The 21299-nt window shown below is 36.6% G+C and overlaps 1 protein-coding gene across 1 annotated transcript; it reads left to right on the forward strand.

Annotated features, from left to right (window-relative positions):
- Positions 1-279: 279 nt before the first annotated feature.
- LOC131163136 (gamma-glutamylcyclotransferase 2-3) lies at positions 280-19609 on the forward strand. Its single transcript, XM_058119879.1, has 8 exons — positions 280-607; positions 688-764; positions 1627-1680; positions 18468-18524; positions 18614-18654; positions 18751-18822; positions 19067-19146; positions 19223-19609. Exons 1-8 carry the CDS (start codon positions 499-501, stop codon positions 19300-19302), a joined length of 570 nt encoding a protein of 189 aa, XP_057975862.1. The 5' UTR covers positions 280-498; the 3' UTR covers positions 19303-19609.
- The last annotated feature ends 1690 nt before the right edge of the window (positions 19610-21299 follow it).

Genomic DNA, 21299 nt, shown 5'->3' on the forward strand with positions numbered 1-21299 from the left:
CAACTTACCCTTACAAATTTTAAGAATATTATTATTGATATATTTTATGGAATGATCATGGCAAAAATGCTATAAAGGAAAAAAAATATTTTGAGGCATGGACAATGAAAAAACGAAAGAAATGCCATATTAAAAATCATAGAAAAATTAATTGAACTACAGAAGTAATAAAAGGATAAAAAATTTTAGAAAATAAATAATTAATTCCCCCCCACCCCAAAAAAATAAAAAATAAAAAATAAAAAATAAAAAAGAGAACAAAGGTCGGCTTCGACGCTTTTGCTGAAACAGGACCAGATACAGAATGGCGAACGGTAGGAAGGGGGTCCACTAGCGGTAGCCCATTTCCTCCAACGCCATTCGTGCCTGCTGTGCGGCCAAACCCAATTAGGACTTGAATTCTGCCTCATTCCTCTGCCCTTCTTCTTCTTCTTCCTTCGGATGGCATAGAGGGAGGGAGGGAGGGAGGGAGCAGCCCTTCTTCACCAGAGAAGAAAGATGGTGTTTTGGGTTTTTGGGTACGGCTCTTTGATATGGAAGGCAGGGTTTAACTACGACGCTCGCCTTGTGGGTTTCATCAAAGGCTATCGGCGTGTTTTCTATCAAGGTTTCTCACCTCTTCCTCTTCCTCTTCCTCTTCCTCTCTCTCTCTCTGTGCATTCTTCATGGATGCTTTCTTCTTAGCAGGGAGTACGGACCACAGAGGGACGCCAGAGTACCCGGGAAGGACAGTTACCTTGGAGCCTGCTGAGGGGGAAGTATGCGTAAGTTCCCCTAACAAGCCTTTTACCAAATTCCCATTTCCTCCCCTTTTTTTCTTTTTCTATTAGTCCATTTGCGAACTTTTCTTACGGTTTTCCCCTCCAAAATGAAAAGTTCTAACTAGACCCAGGCGACTTAGTGCCAAGTTTGAACAAAGATGGGAGAATATGGTATTCCTTGTTATGCGGCATCAATTGTTTGTTTGTATGAGAATTAGTGACGAATTCATAATTTATTATAAATAATTCATCGCTCATAAATCTTTGTCCATTCACTGAGAAGTTTGAACAAAATGTGTAACGTTGGGGGTATATTTATATTGATATGTTGGTGAAAAATACGCAACAGAACTTGTATATTTTTGAGAGGATTTGAGGTTTTTCTAAATCTAGAAGAGATTTTTTTTTCTTTTGATGAATGATTAATGATGACTAAGAATTAAATTCTAATGTTACAATTCTCCGGGAAATTAAAAAATATTAGATGAAAACATTGGATCGTTAGATTTAGAGTTCCTTTTGGAACGTTCATACCAATTGATGGTTGTTGGCGAGTTAGCATTTTTTGGGAACTGTGAGTCTGTGACATTCCTTTAACAATTGAATCACCAAAGGCTTTATTTTTCACTTTTTGACTTAAATCTTGCTATGTATTTAATGAAAACAGGTGCTTGTCTCCCAAATATATGGTAATGCCCTTTCATTCGCACATGGCCTTTTCCACTTATAATGACTTATTGCATTTATCTCCTTTCTTTTTGTAGCCCTCAGTTGTTATTTGCCTGTATATTTCTGTAACATATTTGAATTTATTGAATATGACAATATACAAAGCTGATGATTCATTGATTTTGCAAGGTTTCAGTGGGGAGTTGCCTACAAGATCTCTGGGAAAGAAGATGAGCAGATTGCATTAACAGTATGGTTTCTCTTAGTTTTATTGATCTTTCTGCTCGTTGTCACGCTACATCATTTATGAAGAATATAATGTTTTGATAGATTACCACTTTACCCAAAAACATAAGCTGCTAGGTTTTGGGCGAATAACACATATCAAGGTTTAAAATTCCCCTGGACATGCTGTCTAATTGCCTGCGGGGAGCTAGAAAAATGATAAATATCACCCATTATGGAAAAACAAATTACCAAATTGTTGATGAATGTGGGCAACAAAAATAGAGCTTAGGATCTAATGAAAATTGTGACTTTGATACAATGTTAGAGTACCACTTTACCTAAAACCTTAGTTTGTTAGATCACAGGTTTATCAAATATTAACATGCATTTTATACCATGATGCATTGGGGGGCTGTAAACAGAAGTTTGATATGGCTGATATGTTGCCAAATTATAACTCAGAATCTCTGATTCTTTCTAAGTTCACGATCACGAATATTCTTCTTCTTAACACTTTCTTTACCTAATGATGGTGGGATGTTAAACTATCTCATGAAATCGATACTAAGGGGTTAAGTCCTCAACTCACTTGGCCTTCAAGGAAGTTAATTTTAAATCAGAAATTACCAAGTATTAATTTGAGGCTCTTTTTGACACATGGGGCATGATTCCTGAATACTTAAAAATAAAAAATTCTTATGTACATGATTTAATATTAAATTTATAAATATTTTGTGAACTTTCTAGTTGGCAAGTTTTTCTTCCTTTGGTGCACTTCTTAATACCTTGATAAGATTCCCCTTTTTTCGAAGAAATAGGGCATTGATAATCTTTTCATCACTATCGCTAAATTTATATGTTTATCCCTTTGTGATATTATGATCTTTGCCTGAGTGAATGAACCTAATGTCTTTAAAACAGATCAATAAAATTAATCTATGAATCTCATAGATTCTAACTTCATCCCTTCTCCATACCATTCTGCAAGTTGATATTGCTCAACATTCTACACTAAGCAAATTTAGTGATAGTAATTTTCCCTTGCAGCCACATCATTGGGAAGGTAAAGGTTCCCTTTAAGGTTCGGACTTTTGTCGTAGAACAGAATTGAAGCACACTATTTGTTTCAGATTAGAAAACCCTACAAGGCTCTCAATACTGACATGTGTGATGTGCCATGAGTTCAATGAGACAAATGATCACCTCTTCTTACATTGCAGTGTTGAAAACCATTTTAGAGTGCCCTCGTTTCTTGTTATGGTGAAGCTTTGGTGCAGGGCTGTGCAATCGGTCAGTTTGGTTCAAAATTTAAGAGGACCAAACTTTTTCAGTTCAGCCTAGAGCAGAACTGAACCGAATTGTATTTGCCCCTTAAACTGAATGCCAACTGGACCAAACTTTTTGGTTGAGCTCCATGAAAACTGAACTGAATTGATTATTACAATCTAGTTCCTCTCACAATATATCATTCAAAAACTCCACAATCGAATTCATTATACTACCACCTCTGGCCTGCATAAGTACATACTTAAAGATTTTTCTTGCAGATCACACAAGAAAATCACTCAAGAAACATACTTCTAATTTTGCGGAGCATTTCTAGAGATTTAAAGGAAAACCAAAAAAAAAAAAAAAACAAACCAAGTTTAAGCAATCCTTATTCTAGACAGTATGATTAAATTAAAAACAGGATCCAATGAATCAAATTACAAAAAAAATCAAATTTTAGAGATCCTCTCATGGCAGCTGAGATTTAGAAGAGGAAAGATTCAGAAGTCAAACCTCTTGATATATCAATACCCGTCCCTTAAGAATCATGATGGCAGCTGTGCAAAGTTTCCCAATTCATACCGTCTCAAAATGTCGTCTTTGTTCAATACTCTCCAATCAAAGTGATTTGTGACTTGAGAGGGCAAATATCCTGGACTTGAGAGCCAAGAGCCTATGATTCAAGAGATTAGCACCTTGCAGGTTTTAGAGAGGAGTCTTCAGAGTCAGCCTTCTGTGGAATCAGCAGCATCATTGTAAACCAAGTCGGAAGTGGCGACGAGTTTGTGAATCCTAGGAGGCATATAGGGCTTGAGGCTGGAGGATGAGGAGTTAAAGGAGAAAATCGGGCAAAGAGGAAACAAGGAAAGTAAAATATTTTACTGTCTCTAACTGAACCTTGGGAACACTTATTCTAAGCGTATTTTGATTTTGGCTTAATCAGTTTTTAATTTGCAAAACCGACACTGAACCAGATATATTTCAATTTTATTTATTTTGAACCAAACCAAACCATTTCAGGTATATAACTGAACCATTTGGACCGAAATGGTTTGGTTTGGTCAGTTTTATTGGTTTCAACTGATGTGTGCACAGCCCTACTTTGGTGCCATTTTGAGTGGTGGGCAAGCTTTTACTTGTGAGGTTTTGGGGTTTTGGTAAGAGCAGGAAGTTTTATGGCATAACACAGTTTTTACTATTTTATGGACCTAATGGATCGAGAGGAATGTGAGAACCTTTAATGATCGCACAACCTCTCTGTGTTTGTTGTGGGATAGAGTAGTGTTCTTGGCCCAGTTGGCTGCTCAATCTTGTTAAGGATTGGTAGGTAGTGCCATTGCAATTATTACTCTTTGATTGCTTAATATAATTATTTCTTATCAAAAAGAAAAAAAACATTTGTTTTGTTTAACATGTCAAAAATATATACTTAGGGGACCATTTGGTATTGTTAATGGTTATTTAGTCTTTTAGCACTATTATTATTAGAGTTTTGTTAGTAATAAGTGTGAGTTAGTAAGGGTGTTATGGTCATTCCTATTGTACTTATATATATTATAAATAGAGGGAGAGACCTATCATTGGGTTTAGGTCTTCCATTTTACCCAATTACTCAACATGGTATCAGAGCATGATCCAAACTAAACCCTATTTGCCTCAGCCGTCGCCGGAAAACACCATTCCTGCGGCTGTCCTTCTTAGATTCACCTCCATTCTATATTATTTCACAAAACCAACCATACACCTATAAACAGACCTCCCCAACGACTCACCCCACAAACCATTGCTTGAGGCCCCCCTACGCACTGGCAAAATGCTGGAAGGGCAGACTGCATGTGCTGGTGCGTGAGTGAATTTCCGGCCACTTTTTTTTTTTTTTTTCCTTTGCCATGGTCTGATTCCTTCTCTAGACTATATTATGAAGCTGTTAGGTCAGTTTTTAGCTTAAAAATTCAACCTTTTCCGACTGCACTTGCAAAATTCCGTTAATGTCTGTTCAAGGCTTGTGAAGGCTTCTTTGTGAGTTTTTTGGAGCTGTGGCAGCATTTATATGTTCAGTTGTGAGGCTGTAGCAGTGCTATCTCCGTCGGTGAGTTGTTCACCTTGTGCGTGGCAGTGCAGCACCCAAGGAATGGTAGTTTGATGCTTTTTGAAGCTGTTTATCAATTGTTATTGAGTTTATTGGGTCTGAACCAGTGGGATTTGTTGTGTTTTTTGATTCACCATTCTAATTCCTTCCATATACCAAAATATCAAGCTGTTGAGCATGTTTTTTGCTCCAAGATCCAATCTTTGTTGTGACAATGCACTCATGGTAATTTGTTAGTTGTTGTTCGGTGTTAGTAATGGTCATTGGTGATCTTCTTGGGGCAGTGGCAGTGCTCATAAGCTCTCTTTTGTGTGTGTGTGTGAGGCTGTGGCAGTGTTGCTTTCTTGGGGCTGCATCTGAGGTTGTTGGTGATTTGTTCATGGTAGTTTTGGTGGTTCACCTCTCCAGTTGTTCCAGTGCTGAGTGTTGCTTTTTTGAGGCCGCGTGTGAGTTTCTTGGTGCTTTGGCAGCCCATTTATCTGTGGCTTGTTCATGGTGGGTCCCCTTGTTCTTGGTTGTTCTGATTGTTCCAACAATTAATCTTATGATCATTGGCCTGAGTTTGTGAATGTTGGGATGGTGTTTGCAAATCCCAAAAGTATGATTCATCTGTTAGTCACTTTTTGAGTGAACTGTGTGCTGTGACTATATCAGAGGAGTATTCAAGGTTTCTACAGTATCAATTGTCTCAACAAGCATCTTATCACATTGCTTCTTTTGCCCATAAAGGTAGTCCTACAGTCTGCATGTCATCTGGCATCCTTTCTACTAGTCCTTGGATTATGGATTCTGCTGCCATTGACCATATAACAGGTGCAACCAACTTCTTTTCTGATCTCCAATATCCTAAAAATCTCCCTTAAGTTACCCTTGTTAATGGGTTCACTACTGCTGTTAAGGGGATAGGAACAGTAAATCCTACTCCTTCTATCTCTCTTTCTTCTGCTTTATACATTCCTAAATCTCTTTTCAATCTTATGTCAGTTAGTAAGCTTACAAAGTCACTAAATTGTTTTGTCACATTCCTCCTTGATTCTGTGGTTATTCAGGATTTGAAGATGGGAAAAACAATTGGCACAGGACATGAGGCTCATGGACTTTACTACTTTGAGTTGCCTTCTCCACCCATTGCCTGCACAGTCGTAGTTACACCACTTCAAATCCATTGTCGCCTTGGTCATCTGTCCTTGGACAAGTTGAAATAGCTAGTTCCTACTTCGAGTTTTGTGTCTAATCTTGAGTGTGAGTTATGTCAATTGGGCAAGCATCATCGTGTTCCCTTTGCTCCCTGGGTCGACAAACTGGTGGTTAGTCCTTTCATGCTTGTCCATTCTGATATTTGGGATACTAGTTGCGTGACATCAAAGTTGGGGTTTCAGTACTTTGTTACATTTGTTGATGACTAGTCTAGGATGACTTTGTTATATTTAATGAAAGATCGTTCTGAGTTGTTTGATATCTTTTGTGTTTTTTGTTCCCAAATAAAGACTCAATGTGATATGCTAGTCAGGTTACTTTGCAGTGATAATGCTAAGGAGTACTTAGTACCCAATTCGGTGCTTATATGACTAACTCTAGTATGATCCATCAGTCCTCTTGTGCCCACACTCCACAACAAAATGGTGTGGAAAAACAAACATATTCTTTGAAGTCACTTGTACCCTATTGTATCGAATGAATGTCCTCAAAGTCTTTGGGAGTGATGCTATGCTCACAACTTGCTCCCTCATCAATAAAATGCCATCCTCTGCCCTTGGTGGTAAAATCCCATATTCAGTTGTCATTCCTAAGGCTCCTTTGTTCTTTCTTCCTCCTCATATATTTGGTTGTGTCCTTTGTCCATCAGTTATCTCCAGGAATGGATAAGTTGGATCCTCATGCTATCAAATTTATTTTTCTGGGCTGTTTCTATACTAAGGATATCAATGTTATAGTCCTACTTTAAATTGATTCTTTGTCTCTGTTGATCTCACCGTTTTTGAGTCTACACCGTACTACTCTAGTTCCTTGAGTTCTGTTAACCTTGATGAGTCCCTTCCTTTGTCTTGCCTTCTAGATCCAAACCTAGTATCTGTGCCTAATCCTCCTACATACATCTAGTTTGAGTCCTTCTCGTCGCTTGAATCATCCCAATTTGTAGGCATACACACGGCGACTTAAGGGGGAAGTGCCTCCTCTAGCTTTTACTACTGTGCCTCTAGTTCCCTCGTCGAATGATCTTATTTCTCATGATGTTGATCCTCCAATAGCTGTTCGAAAAGGTAAACGCACTTATACCCTACATCTGATCTCGAATTTTTTTTGTTATGATTTCTTGTCATCCTCGTATTACTATTTTGTTAGTACTCTTATCTTTTGTTGCTCTTCGAAGATCTATTTCTGAAGCCCTTTCTCATTCTAGGTGGAGGACAACAATGGTTGAAGAGATGCATGCACTACATGATAATGATACTTGGGATTTTGTACCTCTTCCTCCTAATAAGTTTGTGGTTGGTTGTTGCTGGGTGTACAATGTGAAAGTCAATCCTGATGGTTCCGTGGCTCGTCTGAAGGCCTGCATTGTTTCTAAGTGGTATATTCAGGTGTATGGTTTGGATTATTTAGACACATTCTCCCTGGTTGCTAAACTTGCCTCAGTACGTTTGTCCATTTCTTTAGCCACCAACTTGTCATTGGTCTCTACATAAGTTTGATGTAAATAATGCTTTCCTATAGGGCGATCTTCATGAGGAGGTATACATGGAGCAACCCCTTGGGTTTGTTGCTTAGGGGGAGTCATGCTTAGTATGTCAGCTCAAGAAGTCATTATATGGATTAAAACAATTCCAAGAGCATGGTTTTAGGCTATTTTAGTGCTGTAGTACTTGAGTTTGGCCTTCATCGGTGTGCAGTAAATCGCTCTGTATTTTATCATCATACTGCATCTAGCAATATTTTTCTTATTGTATATGTGGATGACATTGTGATCGCTGGTGACGATGATCGTGACATCCAGGACCTAAAGCTTTTTCTACAGAGTAAATTTCAGACCAAAGACTTGGGACCATTGAAGCACTTCTTGGGTATAGAAGTATCAAGATCTCATATGGAACTGTCTTGCCACAGAGGAAGTATGTTCTCGATCTTTTAGATGAGACAAGGCTGTTGGGATCCAAACCTGTTGATACACTCATGGATCCCAATTGTAAGTTAATGCCAGATATGGGTGATTTGTTGCCTAACCTAGGTCGGTATTGGAGACTTGTTGGAAAGTTGAATTATCTCATGGTCACTTGACCAAATATATCATTTGTAACAAGTATTGTGAGTTAGTTTCTCGATTCCCTGAGAACAAGTCACTGGGATGTAGTAATTCGCATTTTGAAATATCTTAAAGGTGCACCATGAATAGGCTTCTTATATCATGGTCAGGGTCATACTTGTATTCAGGGATATAGTGATGCAGATTGGGTCGGATCACCTTTCGATCGAAGATCCATAATTGGGTATTCTATCTTTGTTAGCAGTAATTTGGTGTCTTGGAAAAGAAAGAAACAAACTGTGGTTGCCAGGTTGAGTGCTTAGTCAGAGTATAGGGATATGGTGCACATTACATGTAAACTTGTTTGGCTGAAGAACATGTTGAAAGAACTAGGTTTTCCACATTCTCAACCTATGGAGTTGATGTGTGATAATCGAGCTACTATTCATATTGCCTCTAACCCTGTCTTCCATAAGCGGATAAAACACATTGAAGTTGATTGCCACTTTTTTCAAAAGAACTTGTACAAAAACTCATTACGACCACTCATGTGAAGTTTCAGTTTCAGTTTGCTGATTTGTTCACTAAAGCCTTGGGAGGTGCTCGTGTGAAATTCATTTGTAACAAGCTAGGAACATATGATATATATGCTCCAGCTTGAGGGGGAGAATTGATGGTTATAGTCTTTTAGCATTACTATTGTTTATATTTGTTAGTAATAAGCGTTAGTAAGGGTATTATGGTAATTCCCATTATGCTTGCATTTATTATAAATAGACCTATCATTGAGTTTAGATCTTCCATTTAACCCAATTACTCAACAGGCATCACCGTAAAAAATTATGGAGATAAAAACTGAAAATAAGAAACAAGAACTAACAATTGAAATGAGCAACTTGATTAGTTAAATTTCCAAAATTATGACAAATTGAAAACCTAATTGAACTCATGCTCATTTTTGTCCTTGAGTTGAGTCAAATAATAAACAAAAAAATATGATTAAAATAGTAAAAATGCAAAATAATATAAATTAAAAACATTATAATAAAAAATAAATTAAAATTGTTCTATATAATTATTATATATATAAACTCACTTTTTAGTTCTCCACCTCATGACAATTGAAAAATGGTAAACATGATTCTAAAATGACTTGTTATTTTTGCAAAATTTTAGAAAATTTGTTGATATATATATATATATATATATATATATATATATTTGATCAGTAAAGAGAGACTTATATTAACAAGGCATCAAGGGGATGCCATCCTGAGGCACAAAACATCAACCATTTTGTGGGTTGTCGCAAACATCAAGGATTATATTAAGATAATTAACAATTTGCCCACTAGGTGAGTTGGAAACAACAACAACCCACTGCTTTTGCAAATTTAAAGTAGAGTACCTATATCTTTGAAAGCTCTCTTATTTCTTTCTTTCCAAGCACATCAATAGATGGTGAGAGGGATGAGATTCAAAGCCTTTCGCTTCTCCTTAAAGTGAACCTTGGTAAAAGTGAACTTATTCCAATTGGAGAGATTTGGGGGGTGGGGGGTGGGGACCATCCTTGTTGGCCTTTTGGGTTGCAAGATGGGATCCCTTCCCATTAATTACCTCGGTCTTCCCCATGGAGCCAAATTTGAAGACAAAGGAGTGTGAGACCCCATTATTAATAAGTTTGAAAGGAGATTGGCAAGATGGAAAAGAAATTTCTTATCAAAGGAGGCGGACTCATCCTTATTAGGAGCACTTTGATGAATCTTCCCGTCTATTTCATGTCCCTCCTTCCCTTACCGGTCTCAGTGCTAGGAGATTGGAGGAAATACAGAGAAGATTTCTTTGGAGAAGCTTAGGGAAGGAGTTTGACTATCATCTTGTTAGATGGGGAATGGTTAAACAAACCATATGTTTGGGAGGTTTGGGGCTGAAATCTCTCCTCACTTACAATAAAGCTCTCCTTGGGAAGTGGTTATGGAGGTTCATGAAGGAGAAAGACCACTTTTGGTGAGATATTATTGTTTCTAAATTTGGGCTCGAGCATAATGTTTGAATAACACATGATAGTAGGGGATCCTATGGAGTGGGAGTTTGGAAATTCATCTAGAAAAGATGGGATGATTTTCTCCAATTTGTGAGATTTCAACTGGGAAAAATAGTGCCAATGTTTGCTTCTGCCATGATGTGTAGCATGAGAATAGTAATCTTAGAACTGCCTTTCTTTCCATCTACAACTTTACTTGTGACAACAATGCCTTTATTAGTAATCATCTCCGTATCACTGATTAGGGTATTTTTTGAAATATTCCTTTTACTAGGAATGTGTTTGAATGGAAACTTCATGCACTAACTTTTACAGAAATGTCTATAATTTCTGTTACCAAAACATCCCCAACGAACCAAAATGTGCTTCGGACAAAATGGTGTTTTCACTCTCCTCAATGGGAACAAATTGCAACAACTTCCCTTGGATTCATATTTGGAGGAGAGCAGCCCCTTTGAAGGTTGTCTTTTTTGTTTGGAAGTCCACACATGGAAATATTTCAACCCTTGAAAATCTGCAAAAAAAAAAGGGGGCTTACAGTTACAATGGATGTTTTCTTTGTTCTTCACTGCCCCTGGACCAGGAACTTGTGGAATGGTTCTATCCTTAATTATATTTTAAATTCACACGGTCATTTATGTCTATTTTAATTAAAAAGTTTGTATAAAATGGATAATTTAATCTACAAAAGTAAAATCTCATAGTACTGTAGTTGTCACAACAATATAATCTGGGGTCTTTAAATGTAACTACAAAAACAAAAAAAGTATCAGTGTAAACAATTGTGTTGTCATTCTTCACCGTGTGGCACCGAAAGCAAAAAAGCAGAAATGATACCAAACAACCACTTAGTTGTTTACATTTCTTGAAAATTTTCAAAATTTGATGAAATTTGAAATATCTAATTTGGCTTTCATTAGTTGCTGACGCTATTATTTGATGGAGCACTTGTTAGAATGATAGAAGCTGATGATTCTGAGCAAATTGGTTGAAAGAATACCTCTTAACTTCTTAAGAATCAATTTCTTATTGTTAAGAGTGGGATTAATTAGTCTAGAATAATTTTTTATATTATGTAAACAATGTAGATTGTTCATATTGCAATTTTTTGCGAATGAAGACATCAACTTGAATAGTGAACAGTTGTGGGTTCATTCGGCATTCTAGATCAAACTTCACTTAGTATTTTTTAATGAAAGTTGCTTGTTATGGTTCGAGATGTGCCTCAACCTTCAGTTCCAACATTTTTGCACCGTCCTCAAATATCATATTCGTGCAACAGAGTATCAATCACCGATGTGCAAATCTGTTCCCTGAGATTTGTATTTGTAATGAAGACCACTTGTTACAGCTCAATATGTGGCTGACCCTTCAGTCCCAACTTCTTTGCAGCATCCTCAATATCACATTAGTACAACTCCAAATAACAATCACCTAGTCGCATAACTGTCGCCTCACATTTAACTCCAGTATAAAAGATTTTACCTTGAGAACAAGTGCATCACCACCCTTCACTTGCTTGATAGTCATCATAAGAGATTATGTAACAAATTCTTACTAGATTTTCATAAGCTGCTGCTTCAAAAGGATCAACATCTTAATTAAGAGGATTACAAAATCACTTTTCAGTTGGTAATCCTTGTTTATAGATTTAGTAGTGCATTGAAATGAAACGACCATACCCTTGACAGTTATAACATTTCATTCTAGAATTAGACTTGCTACTTTCCTGAGCTGAATGAGGAATACTTGAAGGCGGCTTACTGGAACCTAATAACTTACCAATACAAAGAAACCATGATGTGCTCATTACATGGAAATTCAGATTTGTTGCCAAGCTGCAGAATCTCTGTGTGTATTCCTCAACAGACACTCTCCCTTGCACCAAGTGAACAAAGTTTAAATGAGTTCTCTGCATGCAATTTTCTTGCATGAACTGTTGTGTCATGGCATCTGTCGCATCCTCCCATGATCTGATAGTACCCATATTTCTGAGTTTGGTAGTGATGCCATTTTTTTTTATTTGACTATCAGAGATGGCATTGGTGATGGGCAGCACAAGAGGGACAGAGAGAGGAAAGACAGAATCAGATGAGATTGATTTCAGTGGCTTGGATCAAGTTAGTGGCCTGGTAATGATTCAAATTTGTGGTGGAAAGAAAGGGGGGAATAAGGAGAGGCTACCCTTGCAAGATATCATCAAAGGAGGAGAGAATATACAGAGTTTCCTTCATGAAGGATCACAGAGACACATGTCACTTATTAAATGTACCACCAATGCATCCTCTTGCATAGGCTTCATTATTGTGGATACTCAGGAAAAAAATTGCACAAAAATCCTAAATAAAAATAAATAATAATAAACAAAATGAATTACTAAGAAAGAGAGTTTGATGAGCTTACTACTTTGTTGAGAGTTTGAATTCTTTTGTTCCTCAGGTGAGGTATCATTTGAGGATTTGGAAGGAGATACTTCGGCTTCTTTCAGTTGTAAATAATTTTTTCTTTATTTATTGAAAGTTGAAACCTTCAGGCTTCAACCTCTTGTTATTTTCCTTTGAATAGTGTTATTTGGTAGGCTAAGGTTCCTTTTAAGATTAGGCATTCACTTAGACTTTGACTCCTAACAAGCGTATTGTGAATGACTTATCGAAGGAAATGAGACCCCACCCTATATGGCTATTAGTCTTGATATTTGCATGATCTGTTTAGAGTCTAACGAGACTAATGCACACCCCTCTCTACATTGTTGAGTGGCTAGACATCTTTGGGCTTCTCTTCTCCCTGTTTTTGATGAAATATGGGTACGCCACAAAATGTTGATGACTTCGTGTTGGTGCAATTCTGTGGTTTCAGGAAAATAAAAAAAGTAGGATTTTGTGGAATTGTGTGGTGTATGCCATTCTTTGGACTTTATGGCATAAGAGGAATGCAAGGATTTTGATGACGGGCAACATCTTCCCCTTTGTTATGGGATAGAGTTGTTTTCCTTCCTTAGTTTTGTGCAGTTTTGTGCACATGATTCTGGGATTTCTTTGGGGATTGGAGAGCTGCACTTTTGTGTCTGCTTCATGTTTTTCCTTTGAAGGATGTTTCTTGTTCTTCAAAGTTTTTTATTCTCTCTCATTTAATGAATTTCTATTTTTTTTCTTTTGTCTAAAAATAAAATAAATTACTGATAATTCTGATTTCCCATGGGTATTTTCCTTTAGACCAAATTTGCAAATATTGGCCATGGGACCCTCAATCTCTGACTTGGACTTTATAAGTTTATCTAAGCAATCTAATCATTCTAGCCAGGCTATTTGTTCTGTGTTAAGGAGTTTACCATATTGTCGTTAATTGGATGGGACATGGAACTGTTGGTGCATAGAATTACCCAACCTGGCAAAAGAAGTTATTTGTTCCTTTTAATGTTGTGGCTAGATGTCTACTGTTGTTTTATTGTCCTGCCAGTCTCCTGTTTTTCTTTAGTGATAACCTATGGAAGGTTGTTGCAATTCTTCAGTTGGCTTAGGTTTGTTGCAATTCTTCAGTTGTTTGGGTTAGGCCTTTGCCGCCCCCTCCTTGTTTGTTAGTTTAATGTAGCAGCTCATTTAGTGTGAATGTGATTCACTGAATAAAAAATGTGGCAGGAAGGGCTTCTCATTCCAATGACCTTTCTGATGGTGCAAGTGTTTGAGAGATTTTGAGGTTGCTAATTCAAAATTTATAATAGGTGCTAATATCGCCCGCCATGGTGGCACCAAAGAATTCTTTCTTCACCTGGCGGAAAGGGGGCTTAAAATTCTTGATTTTTCTCATTCTCATCTTTTATGAGGAGCTGTGTCTGTAATCTAGGATTACAGAGCGTTTTATGCTTCATTGGTGTTGGAAATTGTTTAAATTCTGTAATTTTAGTCTTTTAAATTGTTGTCATTACTTCCACCATGAAAAGATGATCAGATCTGTCAATCCTGTTTATTACTCCTACTGCTGAGAGGAGCTTTTGCTACAAAATGATGACATCCAGCAAAGATCAAAGCTGGGGCAACCAAGCTTGTTTTTGAGCTAGAAAATATGCCTTCAAGTTTGCTGGATAGGACTGATGCAATGCTGTAGATTTAGCAGAATTGTTATAATCATGTATTGGCATGGGCAAAAGAAGTGAGATGAAAGAGACAAGTGTATTGACTACTTCTGAATCAAAAGAAAAATAAATGTTTTAGCAAATAATTTTGTCACTGCTGTTTCTATAAAATAAACTGCACCAACTCTTTACCAATGTGCAAAAGTATTTATTAAGTTCATTAATTCACCCATCAATTTCAATCTTTGTTCTGAAAGAAATAGCATGAGCATGCTTTTTAGCTTGTGGATGTGTGTGACTTAAAAAATTAATATTTAACAAATCCCTGGCCAAATAAAGTGAGGAAAATAGGGATATTTGTTTTATAAATTCTAAATTTCTTAAATTATGAAGCTGAAACCATATGCCAGCCAGTAAATTGGGGTAGGCAATATAATATGCTACGCTAGAGGAAATTTACGATATAACATGTCTACTCTTAACCTGCTTGAAATATGACTACTTCTATTGCTACTGCGTATGCAGATATGCACCTCAGTATCATTAATATTCATTTGCTTCTGTCAATTGGTTATGTAGATGTGACATTCTTCCTTAATATGCTTCTCTCTTTTATTTTTACTGTTTAAGTGTAGACTAAAATTTTTGCAATGTTCTATTGCGCGTCAACTTAATCTAGTACACAATCCAACATTAATTTTTAATATGATAAGAAATTTCATTAAGGGATAAAGAGGTACAAAGTGGAGGCCAAGGAATCCTACAACTCATGACAGAAGAAAAAGAAACAACATGAAGAAGGAAAAAATAAAGAAAAACCATCACATCAAAAGTGCTAGCTAGTCTCATTGAAAATGTGGAAAACAACACCCTTCAAAGAGCCCAAATTGAAGCAAAGCAACCAATTCTATTCAAAGCAACAGTGAAGTCAAAGAAACACCACCAAAAATACAAGCCATTCCTTTCCAAGCAAATATGTCCCCCATCCTTTGAAAAAAAGCGAAGATAGTGCACTTCCACAAATTATTAGCATCCTTATGCCATACAAACCTTCTAAAATAAGTAGGCTAGTGAGCCTCTATAAGGTCCAGACAAAGCCATTTGTCTCGTAGTGCCATGAACAATGTGTTCTACATATCCCCAGCAACCGAACAATGCAGGGAAAGATGGGAATGAGACTGGAAACACATAATACAAACATCCGAGGATAATCTGTTATAAGGGCCTCCTACTCTGTAGTATGTTGTTGGTGTTAATTGTATTGATGATAGCTAACCATATAAAAGACTTGACCTTAGAACAATCAAGTGATAGAGAAAGATTTACAAGAAAAGGTCCCAGAACCATTGAATATCTGTATCCTAGATTCCTTAACAGAAGAAGGGCTAATTAAATACCACAAGGTAGAGAAGAAAGCTCACCCACTTGATAATTAAGACTTCAAAAATTGAAGTACCAAGAAACAAATTCCTATTGTGCAATCATGAAAGAAGAAATAGGGGCATTATGTAACATGGAAAGCCGGAAAAGACATGAGAAAATAATATAAAATGAAACATCTCCCACTCACTCGTCCTCCTAAAAATGGTTATAAGGATCACCCCACTTGATATATGATAAAAGGAAAGAACAAAGAAAAGTCTATGGAATAGCTCTTTTACCAATATTAGCATCCGCCCAATCTCTTACAAGACAAATTAACATTTCATTATCTTTTGTGAAAAGGAATTAACGTCCAAAGAAAACCGCCATTGCCATTTACAGACTAAGTAATCTTTTTAGACACCCGAATGCCAAGATCCCACCCACCCGGTCTTAGACCTACAGATTATCTACCAATATTTCCAACTAATTAGGTAATCTTTCTTCTTCTAGTATCCCATGCATATGAATGAAAATGAATGAAAAATCCATTCTAATCCTCATGCACTTACCACCCCAATTGAATCCTGGACAAATTCAATAAGGAGGAATAACGGAAAACAAGCCTGAATCAAAGTGGTATGCCCATTCAGAGCAAAGAAAGTGCCTTTCCGCCCATTAAGATGCTTGGACATTTTCAGCCACCACTGGATCCCAGAAAACCAAAGACCAAGGCGAAAGGAATGCCTAAGGTAAAGGCCAATTCAAACTATCACAACCAGCTAAAGAAGCTAGACTTGAAATCCTAATTGTTCATATTAATAGCACCAGTACCACTGTTGCCATGTTAATCTGCAGTCCTGAAACCCTCTAAAAAATTCGTAGGGTATAAGAATATTTTTAATATCATCAGCCAAAGTTAGTATCAGCAAGAAAGTCTAAATTGGGAAATTTTTTTGAAACAATTGCAAATGAGACACAATTGTCTCAATCCCCATAGCAATTCCCTCCATATAACCTCCCCCTGTTGCCCAAGCATCCCTTGGAGCTCTAAATCAGGTTGTAGGTTCTTTATTGATAATGACAAAGAAAGAAGCACTAGACAAGCAACCTTTTGTACAGGACTTACCATTACCAAAGGCCTTCCTAGCAGGCACCTTATCAAAAAACTAAACTGATACGATCATATTCTTTTTCCCAAAATTCCAACTTAAAGTTAATCCCCTTTCCACCTGTGCACATGCTTCACTACCTCATTAGCCACAAAATTGAAATCTAAAATTCGCCTCCTCCCAGCAGAAGCACTCCGAGAGTGCCCTGGGAATGAGAAATAATATCCGCACTCGTCTTATCAGCTAGAACCTTGGTAATAATCTTAAACGCACTGGTCATCAAACAAATTGGCCTAAAATCCTTCAACCTTAATATAACGACTCTTCTTAGGCACTAAAGTGATAAAGGTTTTAAGTTAATGCTTTTATCGATAACTCCTGAAAAACATTTAACAAGTCAATCCTCAACATATCCCAAAATTCTTAAAAAAAATGCCATTTTAAAATCATGTGAACAAGGGGCCTTGCTCATTCCTATCCCAAAAGGCCACCTCCTAACATTATCTTCCTCAAAAGGTCTCTCTAACCAAGAAATTTTGTCATTAGAAATTGAGGACCATTCAATCTCTTAATAATGGGCCTATAGTTATCTTCTTCCAAATAAAAGCTTTTTAGAATATCAATAATCTCCTCAACAATCTGAGGAAAACCCCTAATAACGTAAGCTGCTCTAGAGCCCATCTCTTTGATCATATTTTTTCCGTCTCTTCCCTTTAGCCGTCTTGTAAAACATAAAAAATAAAAATCTAGAATTGCAATTACCTTGCCTAACCCACTTAAACCTAGTCTTTTGTTTCCAGCTTCGTCCTTCTTTAGAAAATCAACACATCTAACTTATTCTGAAGAGAGACACATCTCATAACCTCAGCCTTAGACATCCTCAGAATCCTTCATCCTATTTTAAACCCTTGTTTAAGCAAGATAAGGGTCTTTTTTAACCTTAACACCCCAAAAACCTCTTGACTCCATTTTTTCAAAACCTCTTTAAGGTGCTTTGAATTTTTCATAAACTTTCCCAATCTGATACTGAAATGTTCTCCCAGAATTCTTAACCCGAAGAATGGCTGACACGTCTAGTTGAAAAGATGCAAGTTCATGAAAGTCTAATGGCTGGCATTTGACTCCCTCTCACTGACAGTCAGTGGAGGAAAATCAACCGTAACTTTTGCAAGCCACAGTTGCTTAAATTTGGAGTTGGTGCTTTTTATATAGAAGATTTATAACCTTGCCAGCCATGGCTAACTGACATAGGACATATGCTGGATTCATTAGTTTTATGCTCTCTTTGGAGACCAATTCTAAAAATAGGGCCAAAGCTTTGTTGGGCCCTAAAATGAATAGTTTTGAGTTTCATAAATTAGGATTATGTTTTGTTGTGGTTTATTTCATTTGTCTTGGAGTTTTTATTTAATAAGGGTTGGTTTATAATTTCTTATTTTAGTTTTCCAATAAATTTGTATGGTGTGGTACTGTAGAGAAAGCTGGTTGTTTTGTGATGAATTGAATCTGAATGTTTCCTCCCAAATATTCTTCTCTCTTCATTGTTCACTTTTTCTCCTCTCTATTGGTGGTTGTACCACTCAAGGTGTCGCTAGTCTTTTTAATAAAAACTATGGTTTACAGTATCTAGAAGTGAGGGAGAAGCAGTATGATCAGAAAGCACATCTTGATTTCTTCACTGTAAGCTCTTCGTGTTTAAGTTCATATTAGGTTCTGTCACAATTCCTTCATTTTAAAAACTTTTTTCTCAGTAGGGATTTTTTCCCCAGGATCCGGTGGTGACAACTCCAGCCATTTCTGGAGTAATGGTGTAAGTGACTGAAACTTCCACCTGCAGCAAATGAAATAATATATGCTTGATCATGTGAAAGTCAACTAGATCAATATTGACTAATTTAGTGTTTAGATACATAGCATCTGCAGATCAGAAGCTCAACGTGAACTACTTGGGACCTGCATCACTTGAAGAGATTGCCAAGTATGATTTTTTCAAATTACATGCCTTTTAATTTGCCACTGTAAGCATTCTTTTGCATAAGCACCTTACATGTGTGATCCACAGCGCATAATTTAAACTTTGGGCGCCACAGTAGGTGTATAGGGCCTTTTTTAATTTATGCTCTTTTGAATATGTGCTTTATGCCCAGTTAGTAGCATGACAACCTTCTTTGGATTTGAGACTTAAATGTAAACTGTTCCTAGATTTTTTTATTTATTTGCAGACAAATTATTCATGCTGAAGGCCCCTCAGGCCCCAACAGAGACTACCTTTTCCAACTTGAAACTGCTCTTCTTCAATTTGGTGAGTTATTTCAATTACTCGTGGATTCCCAGTTGTAGAATTCTCTTCTTTATTTCCACTTATTTATTTTGTATAGGCTGCAAGGACAAACATGTAATGGATCTTGCGAATGAGGTGAGGCGCCTGCTCTCAGGGAAAGGCCTGACTACTACTTGATCCCTTTTAACATCTATTTAAGTGCTCAAACTTGAGCAGCCTTCAAAATTGATGTTTTAAAAATTAAATAGTTGGTGATTGAAGAAATATTGCTGGTACTCGGTTCTGCGGCATGTCGGCTTGATGACAATGTACTAATGCTCATCAAGTGAAACTTAAAATCTTTCATTGTTATGAAGTCTGCCTATGTTAAGAAACTCCCTGCATATGTCAAGGGGAATGGCCGAGGTATCCTCATTCCCTCTGGAGTAATGGTTCATGGAAGTCGCAAGTTTGTCTATTTCACTCAGCATTAAACAAATTTTTTGTTGCAGACATTGCTCCCAACTGATTCGGTGTAGTAATTTTCTTCTACCGACCGTTAAAGAGATTTGATTATGAAACCTCTGAAAAGGAAGTCCTAAAAAGAAACCATTGGTTGCCGTTTAATTGACAAATGAGTCATTTTGAATTAAACTAGAAATGAAAAATCATTCATATTTAAAAGTGATGACTATCATTTATTCGCCGTCTTTGTTTGAAATCAATACATTTTGCCTTTCATTATGAAGAAAGTAAAATTAGCCTATAGTATCCCAAATTTGTTTTAAATAATTTAATGCTATATGAATGATGTGTGCGGAGAAATGGTGAATTATCCTTGCATGATAAATTATATTAGTGAAGGTTGCATCTTTTTAAATAATTGAATACCCCTTAAGTTTGAGAAATGAAAATAAAAATTACATATGAAAAAACATTCAACTATTTGAATTCAAAAATAGTTTTTGAGATATTACTGTAAATTCGTAGCCTTGGCTTGGATGAATTTACCTATTGTAGGGACCAACAAAATATTATGACCCCAAAGAATTAGCTTGACTAGGACAGTAGTGATTATCATTAAATGAGTTTTACATGTGTAAACCATCCTCTGAATATTTGGAAAAGGCATTTTAAGAGGGCACAAAATCTTCACAATTTATGTTGGGAGAATTTCAAGGTATGCAATCAAACTAATACCTCCAGTTCATTGGATTAGTTTAACATTAATGGACCAATCCATAAGAGGTAATTTAGTGGAAGTATACACCTATGGGATACAGAACTTCAATCTCACATTTTTGTCCTATTCTTTGTCCCTTACCTATTTATTTGACACGTGGCCCAGTCTTTAACTCAGTTAATGTAGCCATTAGTTTCAAAGCAACTTTGAACAAAAAGAGGATAAGAGTTAAGTTTATGATGGAAAAAGGAGGTATTTAATATCTCATTATTATATAATTTTTTTATGATAATTAATACATTAGTTGGATTTACATAACAAGAACTTCGATGGACCATAGTACGCTCGGTACCGTAACTACAGTAATGAAGAGTAGAGTGCAACCACACGTCTTGAGAAGAGTGTTGGTATTGAATAGTTGATTGGGCCAGTGAAGTGTAGAGTTTCCCCTGGAGTCTAAACTAGTATGGGAAGGCCAGTTGTACTAGTAGAGATGGAATATAGTTGCACAATCCTTTATGGGGGGAAGCATGTCATTTATCCATTCGGGGGTGAGTTCTTATATTTATATTTGTAGATTTAACCAGAGTATAACAAAAGAGAGTATATGAAAACAGAGCATATTTAACAGAGTAGAGTATTCCAGAGATTATAGTTCACAAAGTATAGTTGCAAAATATTTACAGTACACAACTTATAATTGTAAAAGTATTAACAACTTATAATTTATAATATTTATATAGGTGTGAGTTATAGTTTGCAAATGAAAGTTAATTATAGTAAAGTATTAAATGTATTTTATTCTATAGTATTTCGTGTGGTTGGGGCGAAGTAAACTCTCCGCTCGAGGGCTTACTGAGTAAGGCGAGTGCTCTGATAGGTATCAGTTGTACCCATACCCAAACTAAATGGGTAAGGTTACATAAGGTATCTAAGTAAAGGGACGTTACATGTATAGGTGTGTAATCTCCCAAATTCTTGGGAACTTTTGCTTATAAATAATAATGTATGT

The sequence above is a fragment of the Malania oleifera genome, chromosome 8 (genome assembly GCF_029873635.1).
Source record: "Malania oleifera isolate guangnan ecotype guangnan chromosome 8, ASM2987363v1, whole genome shotgun sequence".
NCBI lineage: Eukaryota > Viridiplantae > Streptophyta > Magnoliopsida > Santalales > Ximeniaceae > Malania > Malania oleifera.